The 24511-nt window shown below is 40.6% G+C and overlaps 1 protein-coding gene across 1 annotated transcript; it reads left to right on the top strand.

The window, feature by feature from the left end:
• Positions 1-1061: 1061 nt before the first annotated feature.
• LOC122140336 (stonustoxin subunit beta-like) lies at positions 1062-23703 on the top strand. Its single transcript, XM_042743466.1, has 3 exons — positions 1062-1263; positions 22966-23012; positions 23093-23703. The coding sequence occupies exons 1-3, from the start codon at positions 1103-1105 to the stop codon at positions 23611-23613; spliced, it is 729 nt and encodes a 242-aa protein (XP_042599400.1). The 5' UTR covers positions 1062-1102; the 3' UTR covers positions 23614-23703.
• The last annotated feature ends 808 nt before the right edge of the window (positions 23704-24511 follow it).

Here is a 24511-nt window from a genome sequence, read left to right as displayed (position 1 = left end):
GTTCACTTTTGAATTTGCACATCAAAAGTGCTTGTTCTACTTCCGTTCTACTTCCGTTGCTGCTGGTGGGCTGGGTCGTGTCTTTTTACGTCTGATATAAACTTTTAAAATTAGTTTTGTAAAATAAATTTATGGTGAAGTCCAATGAACTTAATTTTATTATAGAAAATATTAAGTTACAAAAATATTCACATTTTTACTTATCGATAACTCAAAAAAAAAACAAAGAAAGAAAAATAAATTAGTTTTTAAATATAGTTATTAAATATAGTTAAAAAAAATCATATGGACAATAGCACTGAACGATTTTTTACAGTGAGAAAAATGGTTGCAGGAATCTCATTTTTCATGGTATCTTCAGATTTGAAACAGAAACTCATGAGACATGTGACTTTCACCCCATTACTTTTCTAGATTGCTCCAGGACTGATTTCATGTATATTTATATGGAAAAATAAATAAATAAATAATATTAATAATAATAATAATAAGTCTGGTATATTTTTTTCAAGGCACTTCAATGTCTATAACTTTGAATCTTTTTGAGCATTATCAACTTTGGATGGTGAAAAGTAAATCCCAAAGGGTCTTCTTTCAAAAGACACCAAAATTGTAGTAAAGTAAGGAACTGTTGTAGTAAATTGAAGTAAGGAACTGTTGCAATTTTAAGTTAGGTAGGGCATTTTCAGCTGTGAGTCCCATTATGGGGGGTGCTAGCTAACAGGTAAAGTAATGAGAGTTAATCATGATATGTGTATTAACTTATTCACACAAGGTCATCACTGATGTTCACGTGATTAGAAACACGGGTGATGATTTTCATAAAAAAATGCATTTTACCACTACAAAACCAAAAGCTACAAACAAACCACGTGTTGCAAATCATGCTATACCCTCTAAAAATTCTTATAAGAATAGGTTATATCAGTGACTTCAACAGAAGTCTTGCATGAAATTATGAGACAAGCAAGAATATTTCTGATAACTGAAAAGAGACAGCAGACTTGCCATGTGCCTTTCTTGGTGGATCAACAAAACATCGGATTGTCTGATTGTCAAACATCATGTGGCCTATTGTTGTGTTTGTAGATTGTCTGGCTGTATGGTGGCAGAGGAAGGCTGTGGTTATGTGTCTTCAGCTCTGAGTTTAAACCCCTCACACCTGAGAGAGCTGGATCTGAGCTACAATCACCCAGGAGATTCAGGAGTCAAGCTGCTCTATGAAAACCTGAAGGATCCGAACTGCTCACTGGATAAACTCAAGTATGTTAAACATGTTATTTCAAGCATAAACAGGACTCTAGACTTATTTTTCACTGGTCCCACTAGTGTGACTAACTTTCTCAGTTGCTTGCACCAGCACCTGATTTGGTCACACTTTTTTTTGCTACAACATGGGATTAGCCAATGCATGCTGATGAAGAGTTTTTCCGTTACCAGAACTGTATAGTTATATGGTAACAAGAATCAGAAATCTTACACTTTTTACCTTCTGCATGGGCATGTTGACATTAATGTAACCAGTTAGGATATTGGTAGTTCACTTTCAGTTGGTCACGTTCTACGTAACATCAGAAAGAGACTGACGAATGGGGTCTCGCCCGAGAGCCCAATCACCTTCGAGTGGTAGCAAAACGAGCCAATGGTACACAATGTACCTTGGTCTGTGGGATTTGCATTGCGAGCTCCGCCCCGCTGTGTGGGTATATAAGGAGCAGCGCAAGCAACTCGCATTCAAGCTTTCGCTTCGGAGCCGAGCACATCGCTTGCTGCTTTCACTGGAGTGTTTACAAACGAGTCAGTTGGTGTGACAGTGCGATTCAGCGGTTCGTCTGGGTTTCCTACAGTCAGCTCCCGCGTTCCCCTGAGCGCTTCAGCACCACTGAAAGAGCTTTTTCCTCTCTCTAAAAGAGTAAATGGGTTGAATTTGCGTCTTTTTAAAGATGTCATTATGCCAGTGTGTTTCTGGGTGTGGTCGATATATCGCTCCTCGTGACGGCCACAATCGCTGTGTCACGTGTCTGGGCTTTCAGCATGCTGAGACTGCGTTTGTGGATGACTCATGTTCTCAATGCGCGGATGTCAGTTGGCGATGTGCTTCCTCGCCGCTCTCGTTCCCCTCTTCCCTTGCCAGTTTCCACGCAGAGCCGGCTCGAGAACGCATTGCCTTCTCATGCCCTCTTTGCCCCTCGGAATCAGACGAGTGCTTGCACTCCCCCCCCGCTAAGAAACGCTATGCCTCCCATGCCAGGGCTGTCTGTTCCGCCTCGCTGCCCCACTGTGGGTACACCTGTAGTTCCCTTGACCCCACTGGATCGGTTTCTGGGAGCCTGGTTAGAGCTCCCCAGGCTGTCCCGCTGGCTCATCTGAACGATCAGGCTCGGCTACGCGATTCAGTTCGCCCGGCGTCCCCCCCAGGTTTTGGGGTGTTCGCGCGACAATGGTGAGCAACGATGCTCTTGTCATGCGTGCGGAGGTCGCAACCCTGCTGGCAAAGGGTGCGATAGAGCCGGTCCCACCAGCCGACATGAAGTCCGGCTTTTACAGCCATTATTTCATAGTACCCAAGAACACAGGTGGGTTACGGCCAATCCTGGACTTGAACCTGCCTTGAACCGAGCTCTTAACAGACTTCTGTTCAAGATGCTAATGCCCAAGCGCATTTTCGAATGCATTTGTCCATTGGATTGGTTTGCAGCAATCGACCTGAAGGACGCGTACTTTCATGTCTCCATTCTTCCTCGACACAGACCGTTTCTTCGGTTTGCTTTTGAGGGGCGGGCATACTAGTACAAGGTTCTCCCATTTGGGTTGGCCCTGTCTCCCCGTGTCTTTACAAAAGTTGCGGAGGGAGCCCTGGCTCCTCTCAGGGAACATGGTGTCCGTATCCTCAACTACCTTGACGACTGGCTGATTCTAGCTCACTCTCCAGCACGGTTGTGCGAGCACAGGGATCTGGAGCACAGGACACCTCACCCGTCTGGGTCTTCGGGTCAACTGGGAAAAGACTCGGTCGCCATGTTCACGCAGCTTACGAGTGAGCGCGCAGTCACTAGTGAATTGCCTGAGTCAATTCGAGGGCAAGAGAGAGGTTCCACTGAAACTGTTTCAGAGGCTCCTGGGGCATATAGCGCCCGCAGCGGCAGTAATACCGCTCGGGTTGCTCCATATGAGACCGCTTCAGCACTGGCTTCACGACCGAGTCACGAGATGGGCATGGCAACAGGGCACGCTCCGAGTGACTGTCACTCCGGCCTGCCTCCGAACCTTTACCCCGTGGTTGGACCTCTCGTTTCTACGGGCTGGTGTTCTCCTAGAACCAGTGTCCAGACATGTTGTTGTGTCAACAGATCCCTCTGCCACGGGATGGGGTGCCATGTACAACGGGCATGCTGCGTCAGGTTCCTGGACAGGACCCCAACTTCAATGGCATGTCAATTGCCTCGAGTTGCTAGCAGTACGGCTTGCTCTGCACCGCTTCAGGGCCCTGCTGAAGGACAAGCACATTCTGGTCCGTACGGACAACACTGCAACCGTAGCGTACATCAACCGTCAGGGCGGTCTATGCTCCCGCCGCATGTCACAACTCGCCCGCCATCTCCTCTTGTGGAGTCAGAAGCATCTGAGGTCGCTTCGTCCCATTCACATTCCGCCCAGTCTCAATCGTGCAGCCGACGAGCTTTCACATCAGCAGTCTCGCCCCGGGGAATGGAGACTCCTCCCCCAGTCGGTTCAGCTGATTTGGGAACACTTCAGAGATGCTCAGGTAGACCTGTTTGCCTCTCCAGAAAATTCCCACTGCCAGTTGTTTTACTCCCTGACCGAGGGCACCCTTAGCACGGCACTCTGGCGCAGGTATGTGTTTCCCCCAGTGAGCCTTCTTGCACAGACGTTGTGCAAGATCAGGGAGGATGAGGAGCAGGTCCTCATGATTGCGCCGTTTTGGCCTGGCCGGACCTGGTTCCCCAAACTTGTACTCCTCGCGACAGCCCCTCCCTGTAAAATTCCTCTGAGGAAAGACATCCTTTCTCAGAGACAGGGCACCCTCTGGCACCCGCGTCCCGATCTTTGGAACCTACATGTGTGGGTTTTGGACAGGTCACGGAAGGTTTAGGTACCTTGCCACCTCAGGTGGTAGCTACCATCACCTCGGCTAGAGCCTTGTCTACCAGACACGCCTATGCTCTGAAGTGGAACCTCTTTGTCACCTGGAGTTCTTCACGTAGTGAAGACCCCTGGAGATGCCCGATCGGGTCAGTGCTTTCCTTTCTTCAGGAAGGGTTGGAACGAAGGCTGTCTCCTTCCACCCTGAAGGTCTACGTGGCCGCCATTTCGGCTCACCATGACCCTGTTGAAGGTAAGTCTCTTGGGAAGCATGATCTGATCATCAGGTTCCTGAGAGGGGCCTGGAGGCTCAATCCACCTTGCCCTCAACAAGTTCCCTCTTGGGACCTCGCAGTTGTTCTATCGGCACTGCAGAGGGCTCCCTTTGACCCCTTGCTCTCAGTAGAGCTAAAGTTTTTTATCATTGAAGACTGCACTCCTGACGGCTTTGGCTTCGGTTAAGAGGGTCAGGGACCTGCAGGCATTTTCAGTTTGCCTGGAATTCGGGCCGGCCAACTCTCACGTTATCTTGAGACCCCGGCCTGGCTACGTGCCCAAAGTTCCCACCACTCCTTTTAGAGATAAGGTGGTGAACTTGCAAGCGCTGCCCCTGGAGGAGGCAGAGCCAGCCCTGGCACTGCTCTGTCCAGTACGTGCACTCTGCACTTACATGGACAGAACTCAGTGCTTCAGGACCTCAGACCAGCTCTTTGTTTGTTACGGAGGCCAGCAGAAGGGAAAGGCTGTCTCCAAGCAGAGGTTATCCCACTGGATAGCGGATGCTATTGTCCTGGCTTATCAGGCTCAAGACCTGCCATGCCCCCTATGGGTGAGAACTCACTCAACTATGAGTGTAGCCTCCTCCTGGGCGCTGGCGCATGGCGCCTCGCTAACAGACATCTGTAGAGCTGCGGGCTGGGCGACACCTAACACATTTGCAAGATTTTATAATCTCCGTGTAGAGCCCACGTCCTCCCGGGTATTCGCCCCTTCGGGCCAGTAAGGACCAGCTCGGTGTCAATCCACTTGCTGCGCCATTCCACTCCACGGATTGGATACGTGTGTATTTCCCTCAGGTGAGTTCCTCAGTTTAGAACCCTGGGTTCCTCCAGCACTGTTGATGTCCAGCACTTGCGTGCATGCCCTATCGGTCAGCCCTGTGTGGGACTAGGTGCCTCCTTGTGTTGTGATTCCCCTTTCTGGGCAATCCCACGTGTGTATCTCCACAGTAAGTCTCTTCGTAGCATGTGTCTTTCCCTTGGCAAGCACCTTGCCAGCTCTGTCGTTGAAACTTCCACCCTGTGGGCTGGGTATCTCAGAATTCATGTGTATCACCACCTCTCGGTTGATACCTGCCTTGTAAGTCCTCCTATGAACAGGCAGCCTGCTAGCATACGTCCAGCTGGAATATGCTACCCAGTGTATTCTGTGTCAGGAATAGGCCCTCACTCGTGCTGGCCTCACGACAGGGTGCTATCACTCACACGGGTCACTGGAAGACAGCCATGTGGCGTTTTGTAAGGGACACCATTCGTCAGTCTCTTTCTGACGTAACGTAGAATGTGACCGACTGAAAGGGAACGTCTAGGTTACATATGTAACCCTCATTCCCTGAAGGAGGGAACGGAGATGTTATGTCCCTTTGCCACATCGCTGTTCCGCTGAACGGCCGGGTCACTGGGCTCGGCTCCTCAGCGAAGACTTGAATGCGAGTTGCTTGCGCTGCTCTTTATATACCCACACAGCGGGGCGGAGCTCGCAATGCAAATCCTGCAGACCAAGGTACATTGTGTACCATTGGCTCGTTTTGTTACCACTCGAAGGTGATTGGGCTCTCGGGCGAGACCCCATTCGTCAGTCTCTTTCTGATGTAACGTCTCCGTTCCCTCCTTCAGGGAACGAGGGTTACATACGTAACCTAGACGGTCTTCCATTATCAATGACACAGCCAGAGAGGATTTCACTTTCTTTGGTGATGTCCGTATCACCTTTAATCATAAACGATAGATAGTGGGTGGAGGCAATATTGTCAGCAATCTTTTTTCTGAGATTGTCTGCTATCACTTCTATAAATTGGACACAGGCCATGTCATTGGCATAAGTAGGATTACCTATAAACGTGTTCTGTTTTATCAGTATCATTTGTGATTTAAAAAATGTTTTTTATTATTTGCTTCAGATGCTTTCTCTTTCGCTTTTGAATTTCCGATCTTGGTGTCACATTTTACAAGAGAATATAATTTTCTGTTGTGTTTACATCTATACACCTTTCACTTTTTAACCCTCTGGAGTCGATTAATGCGGATACACGTTTTGTGGCATATTCTTCTGATAAGACAGAAAAGAACTTAAATTCCACTTACAGTTTTGATCATACAGATAAGAGCAATACAACAAATGAATATATGTAAAGGGTCTACCTTTATTTGTATACACATATAACAACAACAAAACTTTGTGCATTTATAAAATAAAGAAAAAACAGAGTGAGCTGTCTGCCGCCTTGGTTCTGCGTGATCTTCATTTAGAAACGCGTCATTTAAATTAACTGTAACTCAACAAATACTCAACACAGAGACATGCGAGATAGAGCTATAGAAAGCTTGACATGTCTACTTTTGAGCAAGTCTTATCTAAAACAAATATTCTGTAATAAAGTAATCCATATGAAAACAACGCAATGTCCAGTCTTTCACGTCTGCCTTCATTATATCTAATGCGACCATGCCCATGTGCCGAGCGCGCTATAGATATTATAATCATCTACGTGTAGCTTGCGGTGGGTAACAACCCACATCAGAGCAAACAAAGCAGCAAGACTGTTCTTCGCATTTTTTAAATGTTATTGTTCGCTTCGCACTGAGAGTAATAAGACATAATTCACCTCAATAAGAACACTGAGAGGAATAAGCTTTTGATTACCTCAGAAAGAAGAACGAAGGCTTGACCCAGAGATATCATAAACATGTGTAAGTCTTTTTTTATTTTTAATCTACTTGTATTAGTTTTCATATAACTTGTACACATTTTACTAGTTAGACTTTTTCCAAAATATAATTCCTGACTAAATGTATAATCAAGTGAAACATTATGAAGTTTCATTTACATCATCTCAATGTTTCACAATGCCAGGATGTTTTTTTTTTCTTTTTTTTTTATGTTCTATAACATAGACAGCAATACGATATAAAAGTAATATGAGGTATGTGCCAGGTATGTGATGTTCATTTATATATTGCAACATGACACAATACCAGTCAAAACTTTTGAACAGTAAGATTTTTAATGCTTTTGTAAAGAATTCTCTTCTTCTGACCAAGCCTGCATTTATTTGATCCAAAATACATAAAGTTGCATTTGCTAAAGCAATAATATTGTGAACTGTTTTTACCATTTTAAAAAACTGCTTTATATTTGAATATATTTTAAAATTGAATTTATTCCTGTGATCAAAGCTACATTTTCAACATCATTGCTTTACAGTCTTACTCCAAGTGTAACAATATACACTATACCATTCAAAAGCTGCGAGTCAGTATATATAGAAATTAAAACTTTTATTTAGCACACAAATGATGATAAATACAATAATCATGTTACAAACTATGCTATTTTTTAATAATAATTAAAATAATAATAATAATAATAATAAATGTTTTTTGAGTAACAAATCAGAATATTAGAATGATTTCTGAAGGATTGTGTGACTGGTGTAACTAACAAACTGTTTAACTGCACTCGCAAGTGAATCTCAAGTTATTTTGTGGGATAATTAAATATATTTTAAATAAACTACAAACATAAAAATATATAAATTTATTTTGTCCTCACATTCTTTGTTGTAACTCTTCCCTTTTGGTCACATACCTGACTGAAAGGCTTATTATGCAGCTCATTATGCGGGCCTTTGTCTTCTCATGTGTGAATCACACAAATATTCATGGTCAATCGCGCTTACTCGCATATGCCCTTTCGAAACAAAAAGTGTCTTAGAAAATTTAAATACATCTATTGTTTTCTGTGAGTGAGTAAACAAGATGATTTTCACATCATTTTGAAGCAAACATTCGAGGCTACAAGCTCCAGGTTTGACAGTCTTGTGAATAAATGTTCTCTAGGTGTTTTATGACCTTATTTCAGTGACTTTAAAATTTTAGTTTTTCACTAACCACGCATAAACGTTGTTTTCTCAAAAACAAAATCATGTACATACATGCTATTTACATATTATTGTAGCCCAGTTTGTACTGATTACAGTGTTATTAGACTTTGGCCATGTATATTTTTATACACAACTGAAAAAAGCACTAAAGTTAGGGGATGTCAAAACTTCTCCAGGCCCCCAAAACCCCTCAGACAGGGTTACGAATAAAACAAATGGTTGAAAGATGGATTGATTGTCATTCTTAATGTAAAGCACAACAAAAATAAAACATTAGGCTACATTGACAAACTAGCCTGTATAACATTTATTAACAAAAAAGAATAAGACTAAGACAATATATATGTATAAGAGGCATGGCATACACCACACACTGTATAATATATAATGACTAATAAATTACAGAAAGTTTAGCAAACACTGTGGCATCAAATAAATAAATAAAATAAATAAATAAAAGAAAACCTCCATAGCGTAATGTAAGGTAAATGGCAAAGATAACAGGCTTTTCAAAATGAAAACAAAATTAAAAGTAAAACTAAATTGCCTGTTAGTGACACTGCTTGTAATTTTTATTTATTTATTTTTTTGCCTCTTTTACTTAACAATTACATTTCGCTTGAAAACCAAATCCTTCATCCACCATTGTTTACTCAGCATTCGCATCATTTTTACCACATGCTCCTTTGCTGATGTGGCTAGTATAAACCAGTCTATACACCCAAAGCGCTCACACTGAAAGCACCTCTCTCAGTCTCATCACGTAATCAGTAAAATCTGCTGTTGCACTATGCTGCGACTCTGCAGTGTGTGCTTTACGGAGCAGAGTAGACACTTTGGAGTAGAACAGACCATGCAGTCACACAAATGTGACCACGACAAATTTTAGTTCACACTTTCTAAAATTGGTGGCATATGTAACCATTTTGGTCACAGTCTAGAGCCCTTACGCAGCGAGCTTGAGCTTTGTGTCAGCTTCACGTCAACCTAACTACATTGTCAGCATTGGCTCCAAAGCTACATATTTCTTGAAGTCAAGTCAAGTCAAGTCATCTTTATTTATATAGCGCTTTAAACAAAAAAGATTGCGTCAAAGCAACTGAACAACATTAATTAGGAAAACAGTGTGTCAATAAATGAAAAATGACAGTTAAAGGCAGTTCATCATTGAATTCAGTGATGTCATCATGCAGCTCAGTTCAGTTTAAATGGTATCTGTGCAATAATTTGCAATCAAGTCAACGATATCGCTGTAAATGAAGTGTCCCCCAACTAAGCAAGCCAGAGGCGACAGCGGCAAGGAACCAAAAACTCCATCAGTTAGAGAATAGAGAAAAAAACCTTGGGAGAAACCAGGCTCAGTTCCAGCAGGCCAGTTCTCCTCTGACCAGACGAAACCAGCAGTTCAATTCCAGGCTGCAGCAAAGTCAGGTTGTGCAGAAGAATCATCTGTTTCCTGTGGTCTTGTCCGGGTGGTCGTCTGAGACAAGGTCTTTACAGGGGATCTGTCTCTGGGGCTCTAGTCCTGGTCTCCGATGTCTTTCAGGGCTGTAGAGGTCCTTTCTAGGTGCTAATCCACCATCTGGGCTGGATACATACTGGATCCGGGTGACTGCAGTGACCATCACAAAGAATCTATACATTTGTATATATAAAAGATGGACATTTATAAACTTGATATGAAGCTTGTTAACATGGGAAGGTGTACAACATTCACATGTAAATGGTAAACAACAAACACAACCAAGAATACAGCTCCAATCATGTTGCTTAAGTCATACTTTGATACAGAACATGCTGTTTATGTTTTGTATAATACATTGTGGATAAACAAACTCAGTTAATAATTTGCTAATAAAACATCATGCATTTCAACATGCCAAACATGTAGCCTGTTTTGTTATTCTGTAACTTTTTTAACAGGAAAAATACACAGGAATGTACACATTGTATTATTTCATTCATATTGTTTAATTTAAAATAAAAAGTGAATAAATAAAAATAACATTTTACCTAAAACAATGGAACTAAAATGAAGGGACAGATTAATAAAAAGTCCTCACATTTAATCTCACAGGTTTAAAGTCATTATAATCAACAAACTGCACAAATGATGTAAATCAGTGATTCGTTGCTAATGCAGTCAGCTTCATTAATTATAACTATAGTTACTGCAAGAGAGCAGATGTCTGAAATGTTGAAATCATTAATTATAACTAGAGTTACTGCAAGATAGCAGAAGTCTGAAATGTTGAAAACTTCAATGATTTTAAAAGGAGCGTTCTTTCCTTGCTTTCTGTATACTATCAATTTACTAGTTCTACTGTTTAATGCAGCTGCATTTAAATGCTTGAGTGAATCTTCTAAATTTCGCGAGTCACTCATGAAATCAAGATGACTGACAGTAGGGGTGTGTGATCTGACAATTTTATCAATGAAGACAAGGATGAAAAATATTCATTAACAAACATTTTTCTGTGACAAAGACGAGACGTTGACTAGCTAAAACTAATATATGATTATAAAAACTATGACAAAATTTATTGTCTTTGTTAATAGGACGAGACAGGACTATAATGTTATTTGAGGACTACCAGACATTCAAAATACATCCTATAGGTTACTGTCTTCTCCTTCAAAATGTGCATCCCTGTCATTGGATTGCAATCAGTATGGCAGCCGCAGTGGATGTATAGATTACCAAAACGTGAACTAGCGATCTGAAACAATGGCCTCAGCACCCGAAGGGGTAAGGTGACCAGACGTCACCGGTGGTATGTTTAATGACTAAAATAGTTTGTAGAACCCTTCAATACATTTGGTAAATATTTTTATTTTGGCCCCCTTAGTATCTCTATTTTTCTATTTTAAAAGATAGGTTGTATCGAGAGACCCAAGACGCTCAGACAAAATAAGATACCACTCAGTTGTTAATTCCAAAAAGCTGTCAGGAAATGCTTTTCTAGGCGGCTCATTGTAATCCTATGGCAGGACATTTGGGACAGGCAGCAACTTTGAACCATTTAATGGCCCGATTCTTTTGGCCAGGCATTCACAAGAATGTGCGCAGGTGGTGCGCGGTTTGTCGTAAATGTCAGTTAGTGAATCCCCCGGCCTCCCCAAAAGTGCCTGCTTCCTCTCACGCAGGTCCTCTTCGAGAAACTTGGTATGGTATGGTCATCGGGCCATTAGAACGGTCAGCACGAGGGCATCGCTTTGCATTAGTCCTCGTGGATTATGCGATGCGATACCCTAAAGCAGTGGCGCTCTGCAACATTTCCTCAAAAACTGGGGCGGAGGCCCTGTTTCATATAATCTCCCAAGTGGTGATCCCAAAAGAGATTCTCACTGATCAGGGCACGGCGTTTGTGTCACATAAAATAAGCAAACTTTATGAATTATTGGGCATTAAATCGGTCCGCACCAGCCTCTATCACCCACAAACGGACGGACTGGTGGAAGCAGGCTTTCACCCAGGTAAAGGCAGCAGGCTTTCACCCAGGTAAAGGCTGCTCTGTGTGGCGTGCCGCTATTACAATCTCCTGACTTTTCTCTCCCCTTCTTGTTGCAGACAGACGCATCGAGCAGGGGGCTTGGAGCTGTCCTGGCCCAGGGGGTAGAGGGTGAGGAGCGGCCGGTGCTGTACAGTACATTAGTCAGAAGCTCTCTAAGAGAGAGACGATGTACAGCACCGTTGAGAAGGAGTGCTTGGCGATCTGGTGGGAGGTTCTCACCCTCTGCTATTATCTCCTGGGACAGGAATTCACTCTCTGTTCGGACCACGTGCCCCTGCAGTGGCTCCACCGCATGAAGGGTACCAACAAGGGGATCACCCGTTGGTATCTGGCATTACAGCCCTTTAAATTCAAGGTGATCCAGAGGCTGGGTGTACTGATGGCTGTAGCCGATTTTCTCTCCAGGAATGGAGGGGGTGGGGGGGGGGGGCTGCAGGCCGGAGGGCTCCCAGGCCTGACTCAGGCGGTGGGGGTATGTGGCGAGGGGGGCATGGTTCAGCAAAGTCTGCAGTGGGAGAGAAGGTCGGGAGATGAGCGGTGAGTAAGTGGGTTAAGTGCAAAATGATGAACACCTGTGTCTGATTGCAGTAATTGGCTGTAAAAAGTTGGCTGTAAAAAAAGTCTGTAAAATTTCTGAATTTGGCAATCTTGTGACATGAGACACATTAAATGGAATTAACCCATCACCATCTTGTAACTCGCCACTAGATGGAGAAATACTTTCACTTTTATCCATAATGGAGGGAGTGGCAGCGACACTGTTCAAATGAGACTCAACCTTACTGTTAGATTTCTCAGAAGAGAGATTTTCTCTAGAAAGATACATCTTCAACATATTAACGTGACAGATTTTTTGCTTTTTCTTATGATCAGGAGTCTGGATCACATAACTGGTATCATTCAATCTCTTAATCACCTCATGGGCCAGCAAAACGAGCAGATCAAGAGGAACCCACAAATGGTAACAGTACTAATACTTGATCACCGGATTGTAATTCACGCTTGACAGATTTAATATCAAAACGCTTTTTCATATTCTTCGGAGTTTCGCTCATCGTCTTCCTCACGAAAGAACAAGCCTCATGCAGCTGTGCCTTAAACTTACTAACATAATCCAATACATTTACTTCAGGAGATTCCTGCTCATTCAACATCATCTCCTGGTAGATTTTAAGTGGACCTCGCATAGTGTGCCCAAAAACCAAATCTGCCAGGCAGAACCCAAGTGACTCTTGAATAGTATCACGAACTGCAAATAAAAGCAATGGAACTCCCTCATCCCACTCCCTTTCAAAATTTAAACAGTAATCAACGAATCAAACATTTCAACGTAAGCTTTAAACTTCCACCATATCCCCCTGATGATTCACACGATCAAATAAACTCTAAAAACTTAATTCCCAGAGTTTTAAACACCAACTAAAACATCAAACAGTTTCGAAAGAAAGTTAGTTCCCCGATCAGTTTGGACTGCTCTTGGTAATCCAAACGTGGTGAAAAATTTACCAAAGCTTTAATTATAGCAGATGAGGTAATTTTTCTCAATGGAATTGCCTCCGGAAACCGCGTTGCGGTGCACATTATTGTCAGTAAAAACTGGTTACCCATCTTTGTTTTCGGTAAGGGGCCCACACAATCTAAAATAACCTTTTTAAAAGGCTCTCCAATGCCAGCAGGGTATATACAGGAATCATGGAGTTAAATTTAATACCTTTTAAGACCTTTTTTAAGACTCACTGAAGCGCGCTTTTTTAAGACGCTTTTCATACATTTTAAGACAACTCATCGCCACTGTTCCAAGTTTTTTTTTTAACCGGTTACATCGGCGACACTTTAACTTAACATTTACTATAAAAAAAGATGTACTTTGTAACATCAGCTCTTATTACTCTGAGCAAACCATAGATATTTTGTGGAACACTTGTACTATGACAAACATGTGACTGATCAGACAGTTTACTTGTGATTATGGAGTGCTTTTTTGACTAGTGTCAGTACTGCAAATGATCAAGTCAAGTGAATGATCATGGAAGGTAAAATAACAATCATCACAACTATTACATCCTTTTAAATAATGTGCATCCCAAGCCCATGTCAACTGTAATAAATGTAAAAATAAAAAATAAAATTTCAAAAATACACCCCAAAGTAGTGCATTTACCATGTCCCAAATAATAAAAATGTAATTTCCATCCCTAAAAATACATATTTTTTTTTCACTGTTATGCACATAAGATCATAAACACAGCTCAAATGATTCCTACTAGTGTGGCCCAAAACATTTAAAGCACAGCTTTTATTACATGTAGAATGCAAAATGTTTTAAAGTTTTGTGGGAACCAAATATAAAATAAAACACAAACTTTCAATTATTATACCTTTAACCCACTGGGGTAAATCAACCCCATTGCAAATGGCAGTTTGCAAAAGCAGCCCAATTTGTCTTCTCAGGTGAAAAAAAAAACGCCTACTGCATATCCAACAACGAAAAGTGCAGAAAATTCAGATCAATGATCACGGGTCAGAAGTAAGGAGAAATGACTGACAAGATGTTGGGGGAAAAATGCTCCTCAAGTTCTAGCGAGTCCACTGAACCAATATAGATGTACTCACTTTACACAGTGATTTAACATTTTTAGATCGCCAAACCGAAAGTGAAACTTGCAGCGCTTATTTCAAAGGGATTTAAATACCCCACAGATTGATAGCGGCGCCGTGCTGATCCTCGAAAATTAAACTAGCCATATTAGAATGTTTGCGGGAGCAACTTCAAAAATCGCGGGAATGCGGATTGGAGCATGCGGTAATGATAGCGCGGGGCTTGTTGATCCCGCTATTCGTAGCTGAATTTCTGACCACGCAGCAGCGCAGTCAGTCAGTGATGACACGTCAAATCTTGCGGGATTCCATAAATAAACTACACAGAACCCCACTATTCAGACGAAAGTATACATAATGAAAAGATGATAATCAAAAATTTGAATACTTTGGCTAAATGGCATTTCAGACTTTTTAATACTTTTTAAGGGCCTTAATTTTCTCTAAATTGATTTATCAACTTTTAATACTTTTTAAGACCCCGCGGACACCCTGACCAGGTACTGGTATTAATGGGGCCGGCGGAATCTGCTGATTAGGTTTCCAGCAATCTGGCAAACATCACAAGTACGACAGTACTCGGAGACGTCTTTCTTCAACCCTGGCCAGAAGAAATATTTAAGAATACGATTATAAGTTTTAGGGATCCCCATATGACCTGACAATGGGTGATCATGGGCTAACATTAAAACTTGCTGTCTATAAACTAACGGTACCACCACCTGCCTGAACACATTCCATTCAGTCTCCTTGCTGAGATCTTCTTGCCACTCACGCAGAAGCAGGTCTTGATGTACCACGTACCTCACTTTCTCGTTTTTCACGGTTTCTGGACTTTCCACAGCAAGAAAATACTTTTGCAACGATGGATCAGCATTTTGCAAGAGAATAACCTCATCACGTGACATAGGTAAATTCAGCACCTCTGCATCAGTCAGTTTCTTTTTAGATTGTTTCAAATAGTCACCACAGGTAGTCTTAATGGAAAATTCTGATTGATATTTGCCTTCCCCAAAGACAGATGACATGAATGAATCCAACACCACAATATCTGTCCCTATTCTGCATTTTTGCCCTCTGGTAACCACACTTGCAGGGAACACATCAGGATATTCATATGCTACATCATCAACAGGGATAAAACAATCTGGCTGATCAAGGACCTCTGGCAATGGAAACACCTTACCTCCAGCAAGATCATTTCCCAGAATGAAGGTAACATCTTTCACTGGCAGTGAAGAACGAACTCCTACATTCACAAAACCTGTGATTAACTTACACTGTAAGTGTAGACGATGCAGTGGGACTTTCACAGTACTCATTCCAATACCCTGAATCAATATGTGAGATCCACAAAATGTCTGTTCAGACAACGGCAGAACATCACAGGGAACAAAGGACAAAGCAGCTCCTGTGTCACGCAAAATGTGTACGTCTTGTGGTTGGTTATGATCACCATTTAAAGAGATAAACCCTTTCATTACAAATGGGGTAAAATTCACATCGATCTCTTCACAAAACGATGTATTACTCAAACGTTCGCTCACATTTTTCACAAAACCATCCGGCTTTGGTTGACTTGCCGTTTGTTTGTTTTTTAGTGTAATGCCATCAGCAATCACATGCCCTCGTTTATGACAATAAAAACACTCTTTAATTTCTTTTGGTGGAGAGGAACTAAGTCTAACCCGGTAACTTTTATTCTGACCAGAAAATGAGCTCCAATTTTTTTCTGATTGGCACACTCTTGTGTGTCAACACAAACTCATCATCAAGAACTGCAGCAAGAGACAAGGACATAACTTTCTGTTCATTCAAATATTTCACCACTTGACCAGGCACACAATTTTTAAATTCTTCTAACATCATCAGATCTTTCAATTAATTAAAATTGAGTACCTTACTTGCTGTTAACCATTTATCAAATAAATTTCCCTTTTCATGGGCAAATTCCAGATACGTTTGCTGGGCTGCTTTCTTGTGATTCCTAAATCTCTGCCTGTATGCCTCGTATGCACGAAGAATAGCATTCTTCACAGTATCATAGTTAATACTATCATCTAAGGACAAAGTTGAAAAGACTTCCTGAGCCTTTCCTACAAGTCTGCATTGCAGCAACAAAGTCCAAGCCTCTTTTGGCCATCAAAGTGAAGAAGCTATTCTTTCAAATGCATTAAAATATGAGTCCACTTTGTTTTCTCTAAACTGAGGCACTAACACTATCTGCTTACTAATATCAAAAGCAATTGTTGAACCATCATTCCCAACAGGCATAGAAGGACTTAAAGGGGCAGAACATACAACTGACTCAGAATGACTTTTCATCGGTCTCTAGTTCAAGCTGATGCAATTTTATTTGGGTTTCAGATTCTATCTCTAATCTTCCCACCTCGAGACGCAAATTCATTTTAGCCTGACGTGACTTAGCACACTCCTGGGCTTCCAACTGAATTCAAGCCATGTGCACTTTAAGATGCGCGCCATCAGAACCAGTGGACTGCGGAGAGAATGGAAGAAAGGGCGGTAATGTTGCTTTAGCATCGTCTGCCTCTGCCTCAGCCCTGCCACTCAATGGACTAGAGGAACGCATCTCAGCTGCCCTGTCCCCTGCCTCTACGATTGCAAACACATTAAGTTCAATCAGCTTTTGAGATACCAAAGCCTTAATAGACTTCTTCAACAATTACTTTGGAACTGGAATTTTAAAGTGCTCAGCTATTTTTACAAGATCGTCTTTTCTACATGTGTCTAATTGTTCAGGTGTCGGATTTTTAATAAAAACGTGAAAATTGAAATAACAAATTTTTCTTACCTTATGCTGTTCAATTCTCTACACAACAATTTCTCAGAGGCCAAATGTCCTACCCCCACATAGCACCACCGTTACAATCTGCATATAATGCAAATAACTAATTATAGCTTATCAAGAAGAGGAGAAAAAAAAACATCACTCCGGATCACCTGCAATAATTACAGTTAATCCCCGGACGAGCCCCCATTAAATGTTACTACCCAAAATTTATTTCAGTTGTCTAGGGAAATTACGGGAATGTAACATTCATAAAACTCCATAAAAATTAGTATACATTTTAATAGTGCATATCAACCGGTGGGCAAGTTGTGAATAGGAGAACACTACAAGTTCCAACAGAGAAGAAATACATTTATTAATTTCAACCCCAACCAATACATCAAAAGTAAGCTTTAAATGTATCCAAAATTAAAAGAAAAGAAAAGAAAGTATATTTACAATTAACAGTAAACAAACAGGACAAAAGTTAGAAATTTACAAACTCACCACATGAAGTAATGAAGAGAGCACGAGTGTTGCCAAATCAAAGAAACAAATTAAAACAAAATTCTTCTAACTAAAGAATAATAAATCTAACCTAGAATAATCAAAATAAAAATCAAAACAACATCTTCAGCATGCTACTTGCATGCCCTAACTTAACTACTCTAACTACTCAAACCAAAACTTACAATGTGTGGCAACACTCCTAAACTAATGAACTAATACATCAAAGCAAACTACATGAAGGGTGATGTATGTCACGTGGCATCTTATCCTGCTCTCTCCTCAAAAAGTGAGTAAAGAGCATCATGGACACACTCCACGCTCAAATAAAAAATAAAAAAAAATAAATAATAAAATAAAATAAAAAAACAGGGATGAAACAAAGAATCAAACAAATCAGCAACGTAGAGGGTAACAAAGCAAGCATACTTTTCAAACATTTCAAAGAGATGCACAAACACAACACAACACCAGCCCAGCCCTCCTGAAAACAGATGTGACATATCCTTTTATACTCCCGGCGGGGAGGCGTCAATGAAGACAGTGGAACCCGTAATGAGTGACAGAAAGGGAGACCAATCAAGATCTAATGGAAAACACAAACAAATAATATACAAACATAACAGATTGTAACAGTCGCACACCGCAGCCTTGACTCGAGTGAAAAATGAAATAATCCGCGGCTGTGTGAGCACTTGTTTGCACATGTACAAAGGTGTTTTTTAGGAGTGTGACTTGCAAGCGCCAGACCACTGATTCGTCAAACCTGCTTTCTTGCAGTCTATGTCTTACAACTTTATTTTGTAGAAAGTAATGAATATGCTTCAGGGAAATGTATCGGAGTAAAAGTATACATTTCATTAGGAAATGAAGTGGAGTAAAAGTGCATTAACTGGAAAAGAGACTGTTCCTCAGGCACGTTCTGTGTGCACACTCCAAGGTGGAGCTGAACATGAACAAGCAAAGTATACTTGGGGTTTCAGGTGCACATAAATGGTCAAATATACACAACAATATGTCAAAATGTCTGTCTGTGTCAGTATTTACATTGGGAAAGAAATCAAATGCATGTCAAAGTAAACTCAAAGTAGTATTTATTATCTCCCTTAGAAGAAATTTGTTAAAAAAAAAAAAAAAATCTGTTAATTTGGTATTGATACTTGATTTCCCTTTGAATTCAGCATATTTTTTGAGCCCATTGGCAGTTTATTTATTCATACATCAACTCACTTTATTCTGATAGATTTCTCATAAAAAGATTTATATAATTTTTCTTCTCAAGTAAATATATCTTAATGTAAGAATCTCTAGATATTGGCACTGGAAAATGAAATGATGTAAATGTAAAATGAATTCAAAAGCATATTTTTAAACTCTGAAGCGTTGCCAATAAAAGATATTTAGAGACCATATTGACGTATTGTGTTCCATTCAATTTATTCCATCAATTTTCTTTCTTTACTTTATCGTACACAGGTATTTCTATAAACTGAGATTTTCCTCCTTCCTTTAAAAAACCTTGTCCACATGAAAACACAAAAACACACTATGAAGTGCTGTTAAGAGCATGCCAAGCCAATAGGTGGTGATATAACCCTAACCGTAAAGCCATGTTGGCCAATCAAAAACCTGAAAAAAGATTATTACCCCTTGTTACTGGAACACACTCTGACATCACAAACCAAATCTCTTTTCAAACAGGGTGTGTTTCAGTGACCTGATACTGCAGTTGTGTGTGGATGAACATTCAAACCTCATAGAAAAAGCTGCGGTTTTGAAAATGCCCTTGTTTGTGTGGACAGGGCCTCTTTCCACCAGCAAGTGCTTTTAACTTTAGTATTTTTTCTTTCTCCTTTTCATCTTTGCATTTAATCAAAATTCTTCCATTGTTCAAACATACTGCCCCTTTCACTCTTCCTTTTTCTGTCACTTTTGATAATTTGACCTAATGCAGGTGTAGTTTTGTTTGTTTGACACCCAGAGGAAGGAAATATCAAAAATGAAATCACTTTCACATCAAATATTTCTTCTAGACAGACTTTTGGGATATTTGGGGTGTTTTAATAATAATAAAAAAAATCTTATTTTATTGTTTCTTCTCTCTGGTTAGCTTCAATGGCTTTTTTCCACACCATTTCAATCAAACACTATACATGCATTGTTATATTTTAAGTTGTTTTGTGTAGACTGTTTTATTGCACAGTGATTTAACAGAGGGAATCATAACCTATAAATACATGCATGTAAAAATGGGCTTTACAAGACAAACTTTTTAATGCTAAAAAAAACAACCTAGTACACTAGTGTTGCAGTTATTAAAAAGAAAGTATTGATCTTATATTAAAAATCTTGCACTTAGCAAGTGCTTTCTAGTGTGTTTGGAAAATGTGCTGAATATACAATTTAAACTAGTTACCCTCGATATTCTGAAATGTATAATGCTATTTATATTTTTTTGCTATTTTTTAACGTGTCTCCTAAAATAAAACTGAAGACATCTTAAGACAAAGCTGATATCTCAATGAGACATATAAGAGAATCAGTCCTCAGTGTCCTGAGTGTAGAGTAACTGTCAGAACTATAGTCTTTTTGGCAGCACATCGACGTGAAGCACAGCTGCACTCAGACAACATGAGTTCCAGTCCCAGCTAAAGGTGCTTTCCTGCTCCTGTTCCTTTCTTACTTGTCCAATCGTGTCCTGTCTCTACTCCTACTGTCTTGACCATTAATGGTGAAAAACCCCAATGTAATCATGAAAAAAAGTTAAATGGAGTCTTGAAAGAGATTACAGCAAGACAATAAAGAGATCTCCCATGTTTCTCACAGTCCATTCTCATTTTGGACTCTTTTGTCTCTATATTTCTCATGCCTCAGTTGTCTCTACTTTTATTGCTCCAAAGGAATTTTAGGAGAAACATCTGAAACACTGTTAATACTTAAATGAGAAATACAAGAGAATCACAACTAAGTCTCCTGAGCTTAGGAAGAGCAAACTCTGAGCACTAATGTTTCCTCTGGGTGTGATGACGACTTTTATCTGTCTCTCTCATCATATTTCTTCACTTGTTTATTTTAGTTTCACTACTGCTTGTTTGTCTGTACTCAGATTAATCCAAGAAGCTAACTTTTTTTTCTTGTATTGTATCTTACTTCCTGGAAATCCATATCCTGTTCTTTTCCATCATCCATTCCTTTATATATTTCAGATCTGTTGATTCTTTACACATTACAGAAGCGCCGCATGAACAGGAAGATACTGTGACATCAGTTTCCTCTCTACAGACCACTCTCTGTGTGAATCTGCTTCTGGTGCACAAAGACTGAGAGTGAGTGTGTGGATTAAACCAGTGTTTTTCAAACCGGTCCTGCAAGCACCCCCAGCACTGCACATTTTCTGTGTCTCCCTTATCTATCACACCTGATTCAACTCATCAGCTCATTAGTAGAGACTGCAAGACCTGAATGGGTGTGTCAGATATAGGGAGACATACAAAATGTGAGGTACTAGGGGTGCTTGCAGGACCGGTTTGAAAACCACTGGATTAAACAGTGCAATAGATGAGAACAGGTGTGCTGACAGTCAGTTGAGGTACAGGGATCATGGGAAATGTAGTCTGAGGTAAGCGTGTCAGAACTCGTCTGATGGAGCCTCTGGTGGTGAGCGGGAGGAACTACCGATGAAAACTAAACTGACACTTGATTAGGATTTAGTTACATTTAGATGTTAAAATAACATTCATTATTTACTTTGGAATAAGACGGTTAAAAAAAAACAAAAAAACATCATGACACAACTAAAATACAACACAAAAAAAAAAACACTCCAAATCACAAATAAAAAAAGAAAATAACATAATTAGGAAAAAGTTTTTGTTTCTCACCAAGAATAAGTTGTGGTAAAGTTTTTAACCAATGTACTTAATATAACAGATGTTGGGTTTTTCACATCATAACTACATTTCTGCAACATTGTGAAAAAGCATAGTTATGATGTTTTTATCACGTCGACCACTCTCCTTACAATGTTTTAAAGACTCAACACATTCATGCTAATAGTTCACATGCTGTCAGGAAAATGTTAGCATTACTGCATTATCTTTCAAAGTTAAAGGGCTTTAATATAAAACAATATGAAATGTTATAATGAGAGAAAGAAAACAAATGAAGTATTGTCTTTTTATGTATAAATCAGTCTATATATTAGCATATGTAATAATTTATAATACACATATATTTATTTATTCTTTGTATTTATTCACCAAATCTAATAAGGGATATAATGGTGTAATTAAAGGGGACATAACACACAGTTTCACTCAATCTCATGTTAATCTTGAGTACCTATAGAGTAGTGCTGCATCCTTCAAATCTCCAAAAAGTCTTTAGTTTTATTATATTTATAAAAGAAAGATCCAGCTTTACAATTCTCTCTGGAAAAAGCTGAGCTCCTGGAGGCGTGTCATGGGTGGAGCTAAAGATTGATGAGCACTTGAGCTCCGACTGCCAACAAAATGTCTTGGTTATGTATGGTAACCCTCGTTCCCTGAAGGAGGGATCGGAGACGTCACGTCGGATGACCGACGAAATTGGGATCTGGCCAGAGTGACCAATCCACTTCGAGTGTAACTAAACGAGCCAATGCACATTGGCATGCGATCATTGCATCCAGCTGTCGCTGATCATAGTATAAGAGGCAGCAGGTGCATCGCATTCATTCAAACTTCAACTCAGAAGACAAACTAAATACCCATCACCACCAACACGCCACAGGTGCTGCCCCCTCCAGTGCCGACATCTCTGTTCCCTCCTTCAGGGAACGAGGGTTACTAGGCCTCCTGATCTTTCCTATAAGGCAGACGTCACTTTCAACGTCAAGTCAGATGACCAACGAAATTGGGATCCCTACCAACATGCCACAGGTGCTGCCCCCTCCAGTGCCCTTTGTAGGCCTCCTGATCCTTCCTATAAGGCAGACGATAGGACCGGGCTCTACACAGAGAAGGTCAGCTTCTCGCAACCCAACAGTAGGATAACACTGGGAAAGCATGCCCTTCCATTCGGAAGAGGCACACTGCGGAGTCACCTCTTCCCAGAGGGGGTTAATCAGGGTTGAATCTAAACTCTGCAGGGCTCCGGCCCTCCAGGATTTGAGTTTGACACCCCTGGTTTAACATGTTGCTTTATTTTGATTAAACATGATTTCATAGTCATCAGAAAATAATTTGACTAATCACACTCTGCTGTGTGTGTGTTTTCTGACTGAATGTGGCTCTATGTGTGTTTTCTAGTGTGGATCATGGAGGAGAATCCAGGATTACAGCAGGACTAAAGAAATGTACATCCTCTCACTCACTCTCTCACACACACAGCTGTAATGATTGTTGTTATTATTAATGTCTCTGTTCTTGTGTTCAGATGCCTGTTTTCTCACACTGGATCCAAACACAGCAAGCACTGAACTCAGTCTATCTGAGGAGAACAGAAAAGTGACAGGTCTGAGAGGGAAACAGCCGCATCCTGATCATCCAGACAGATTTGATGTGTGTCAACAGGTGTTGTGTAGAGAGAGTGTGTGTGGACGCTGTTACTGGAAGATTGAGTGGAGTGGATATTATGTGCGTATATCAGTGTCATATAAAAGCATCAGTAGAAAGGGACGGGGTTATGAGTGTTTGTTTGGATATAATGATCAGTCCTGGAGTTTAATCTGCACTCGCTCCAGTTACTCATTCGTACACAATAACATAGTGACCGATCTCTCTGTGAAGCCCATCAGCAGGAGAATAAAAGTGTATGTGGATCACAGTGCAGGAACTCTGTCCTTCTACAGCGTCTCTAACACAACGAGCCTTATCCACACATTCCAGACCACATTCACTCAGACGCTCTATCCTGGGTTTTATGTTGATTATGGATCATCAGTAAAACTGTGTTGATGAATCAGAAGAGACTGACGAGAGATTCTACCCATAATGTTTTGAGCTGCATGATAAATCACTGACGGTAAGATGTTATAGAGTCTCTTCATGTCAAGAGTGTGTGTGAGTCCTTCCAAGTGACGATGTTTGTTTGCTTTTCTCATCCTACATTTGTGTTTTTATTGTAGTGTCACATCAATCATTTGTATTATTGTCACAGATGCTTCAAAAAACAACATTTTAATCATAAAACTAATTTATTTTTGTGCAGAATCAATAAAACAGTGTCAATTCATCTTTAAATAATATTTTAAATGTATAAAAAAATAATAAAATTGAATCCTCATCATCAACAGCTCATATTTTATATGATAAATGAAGAATAAAACATGAAAATAATAAAACACTAATAAAAAACAATCCACATCAACATCGTTACATTCACTTGAATACATTTTTTGGGTAACTAATACTTTTGGGGTATATTAAAAGATGGGTACTTTTACTCACCGCGCGTGTGTGCTGATGGTTACTTTTTACTCTTATACAACGAAGTACATTTGGGGGGGGAAATCCAAAAGAAAAAAAAAAAAAAAATAGCCAATTAATATTTTCTATATTTGATACAATCACACCGGCGTGAGAAATGTTCAGCGAGTCATATCATCACTTTGTTACTGTGGGCGACGCTCCTCTTACTGCTGTGCTACATCCCCACGTTACTTCATTGTTTATCCTCGTCTGGGGGACTTCATGCAATAAACAATGTGGTAGCTGTCCACACCAGAACGCGGACCCGAACCCCCCTGGATCCCAAACTTGCTTCAGTTTATTACAACCTTTCAACCCCCGGTATTTACGGTTAGGATGCCGCGAGTTTCATCATAACAACCGAATATCTACTTTTGTGACTCTG

Source organism: Cyprinus carpio, chromosome A4, assembly GCF_018340385.1.
Source record: "Cyprinus carpio isolate SPL01 chromosome A4, ASM1834038v1, whole genome shotgun sequence".
Taxonomy (NCBI): Eukaryota; Metazoa; Chordata; class Actinopteri; order Cypriniformes; family Cyprinidae; genus Cyprinus; species Cyprinus carpio.
Note: the sequence above shows the minus strand (reverse complement) of the source record. Positions and strands in the feature narration are given on the sequence as shown.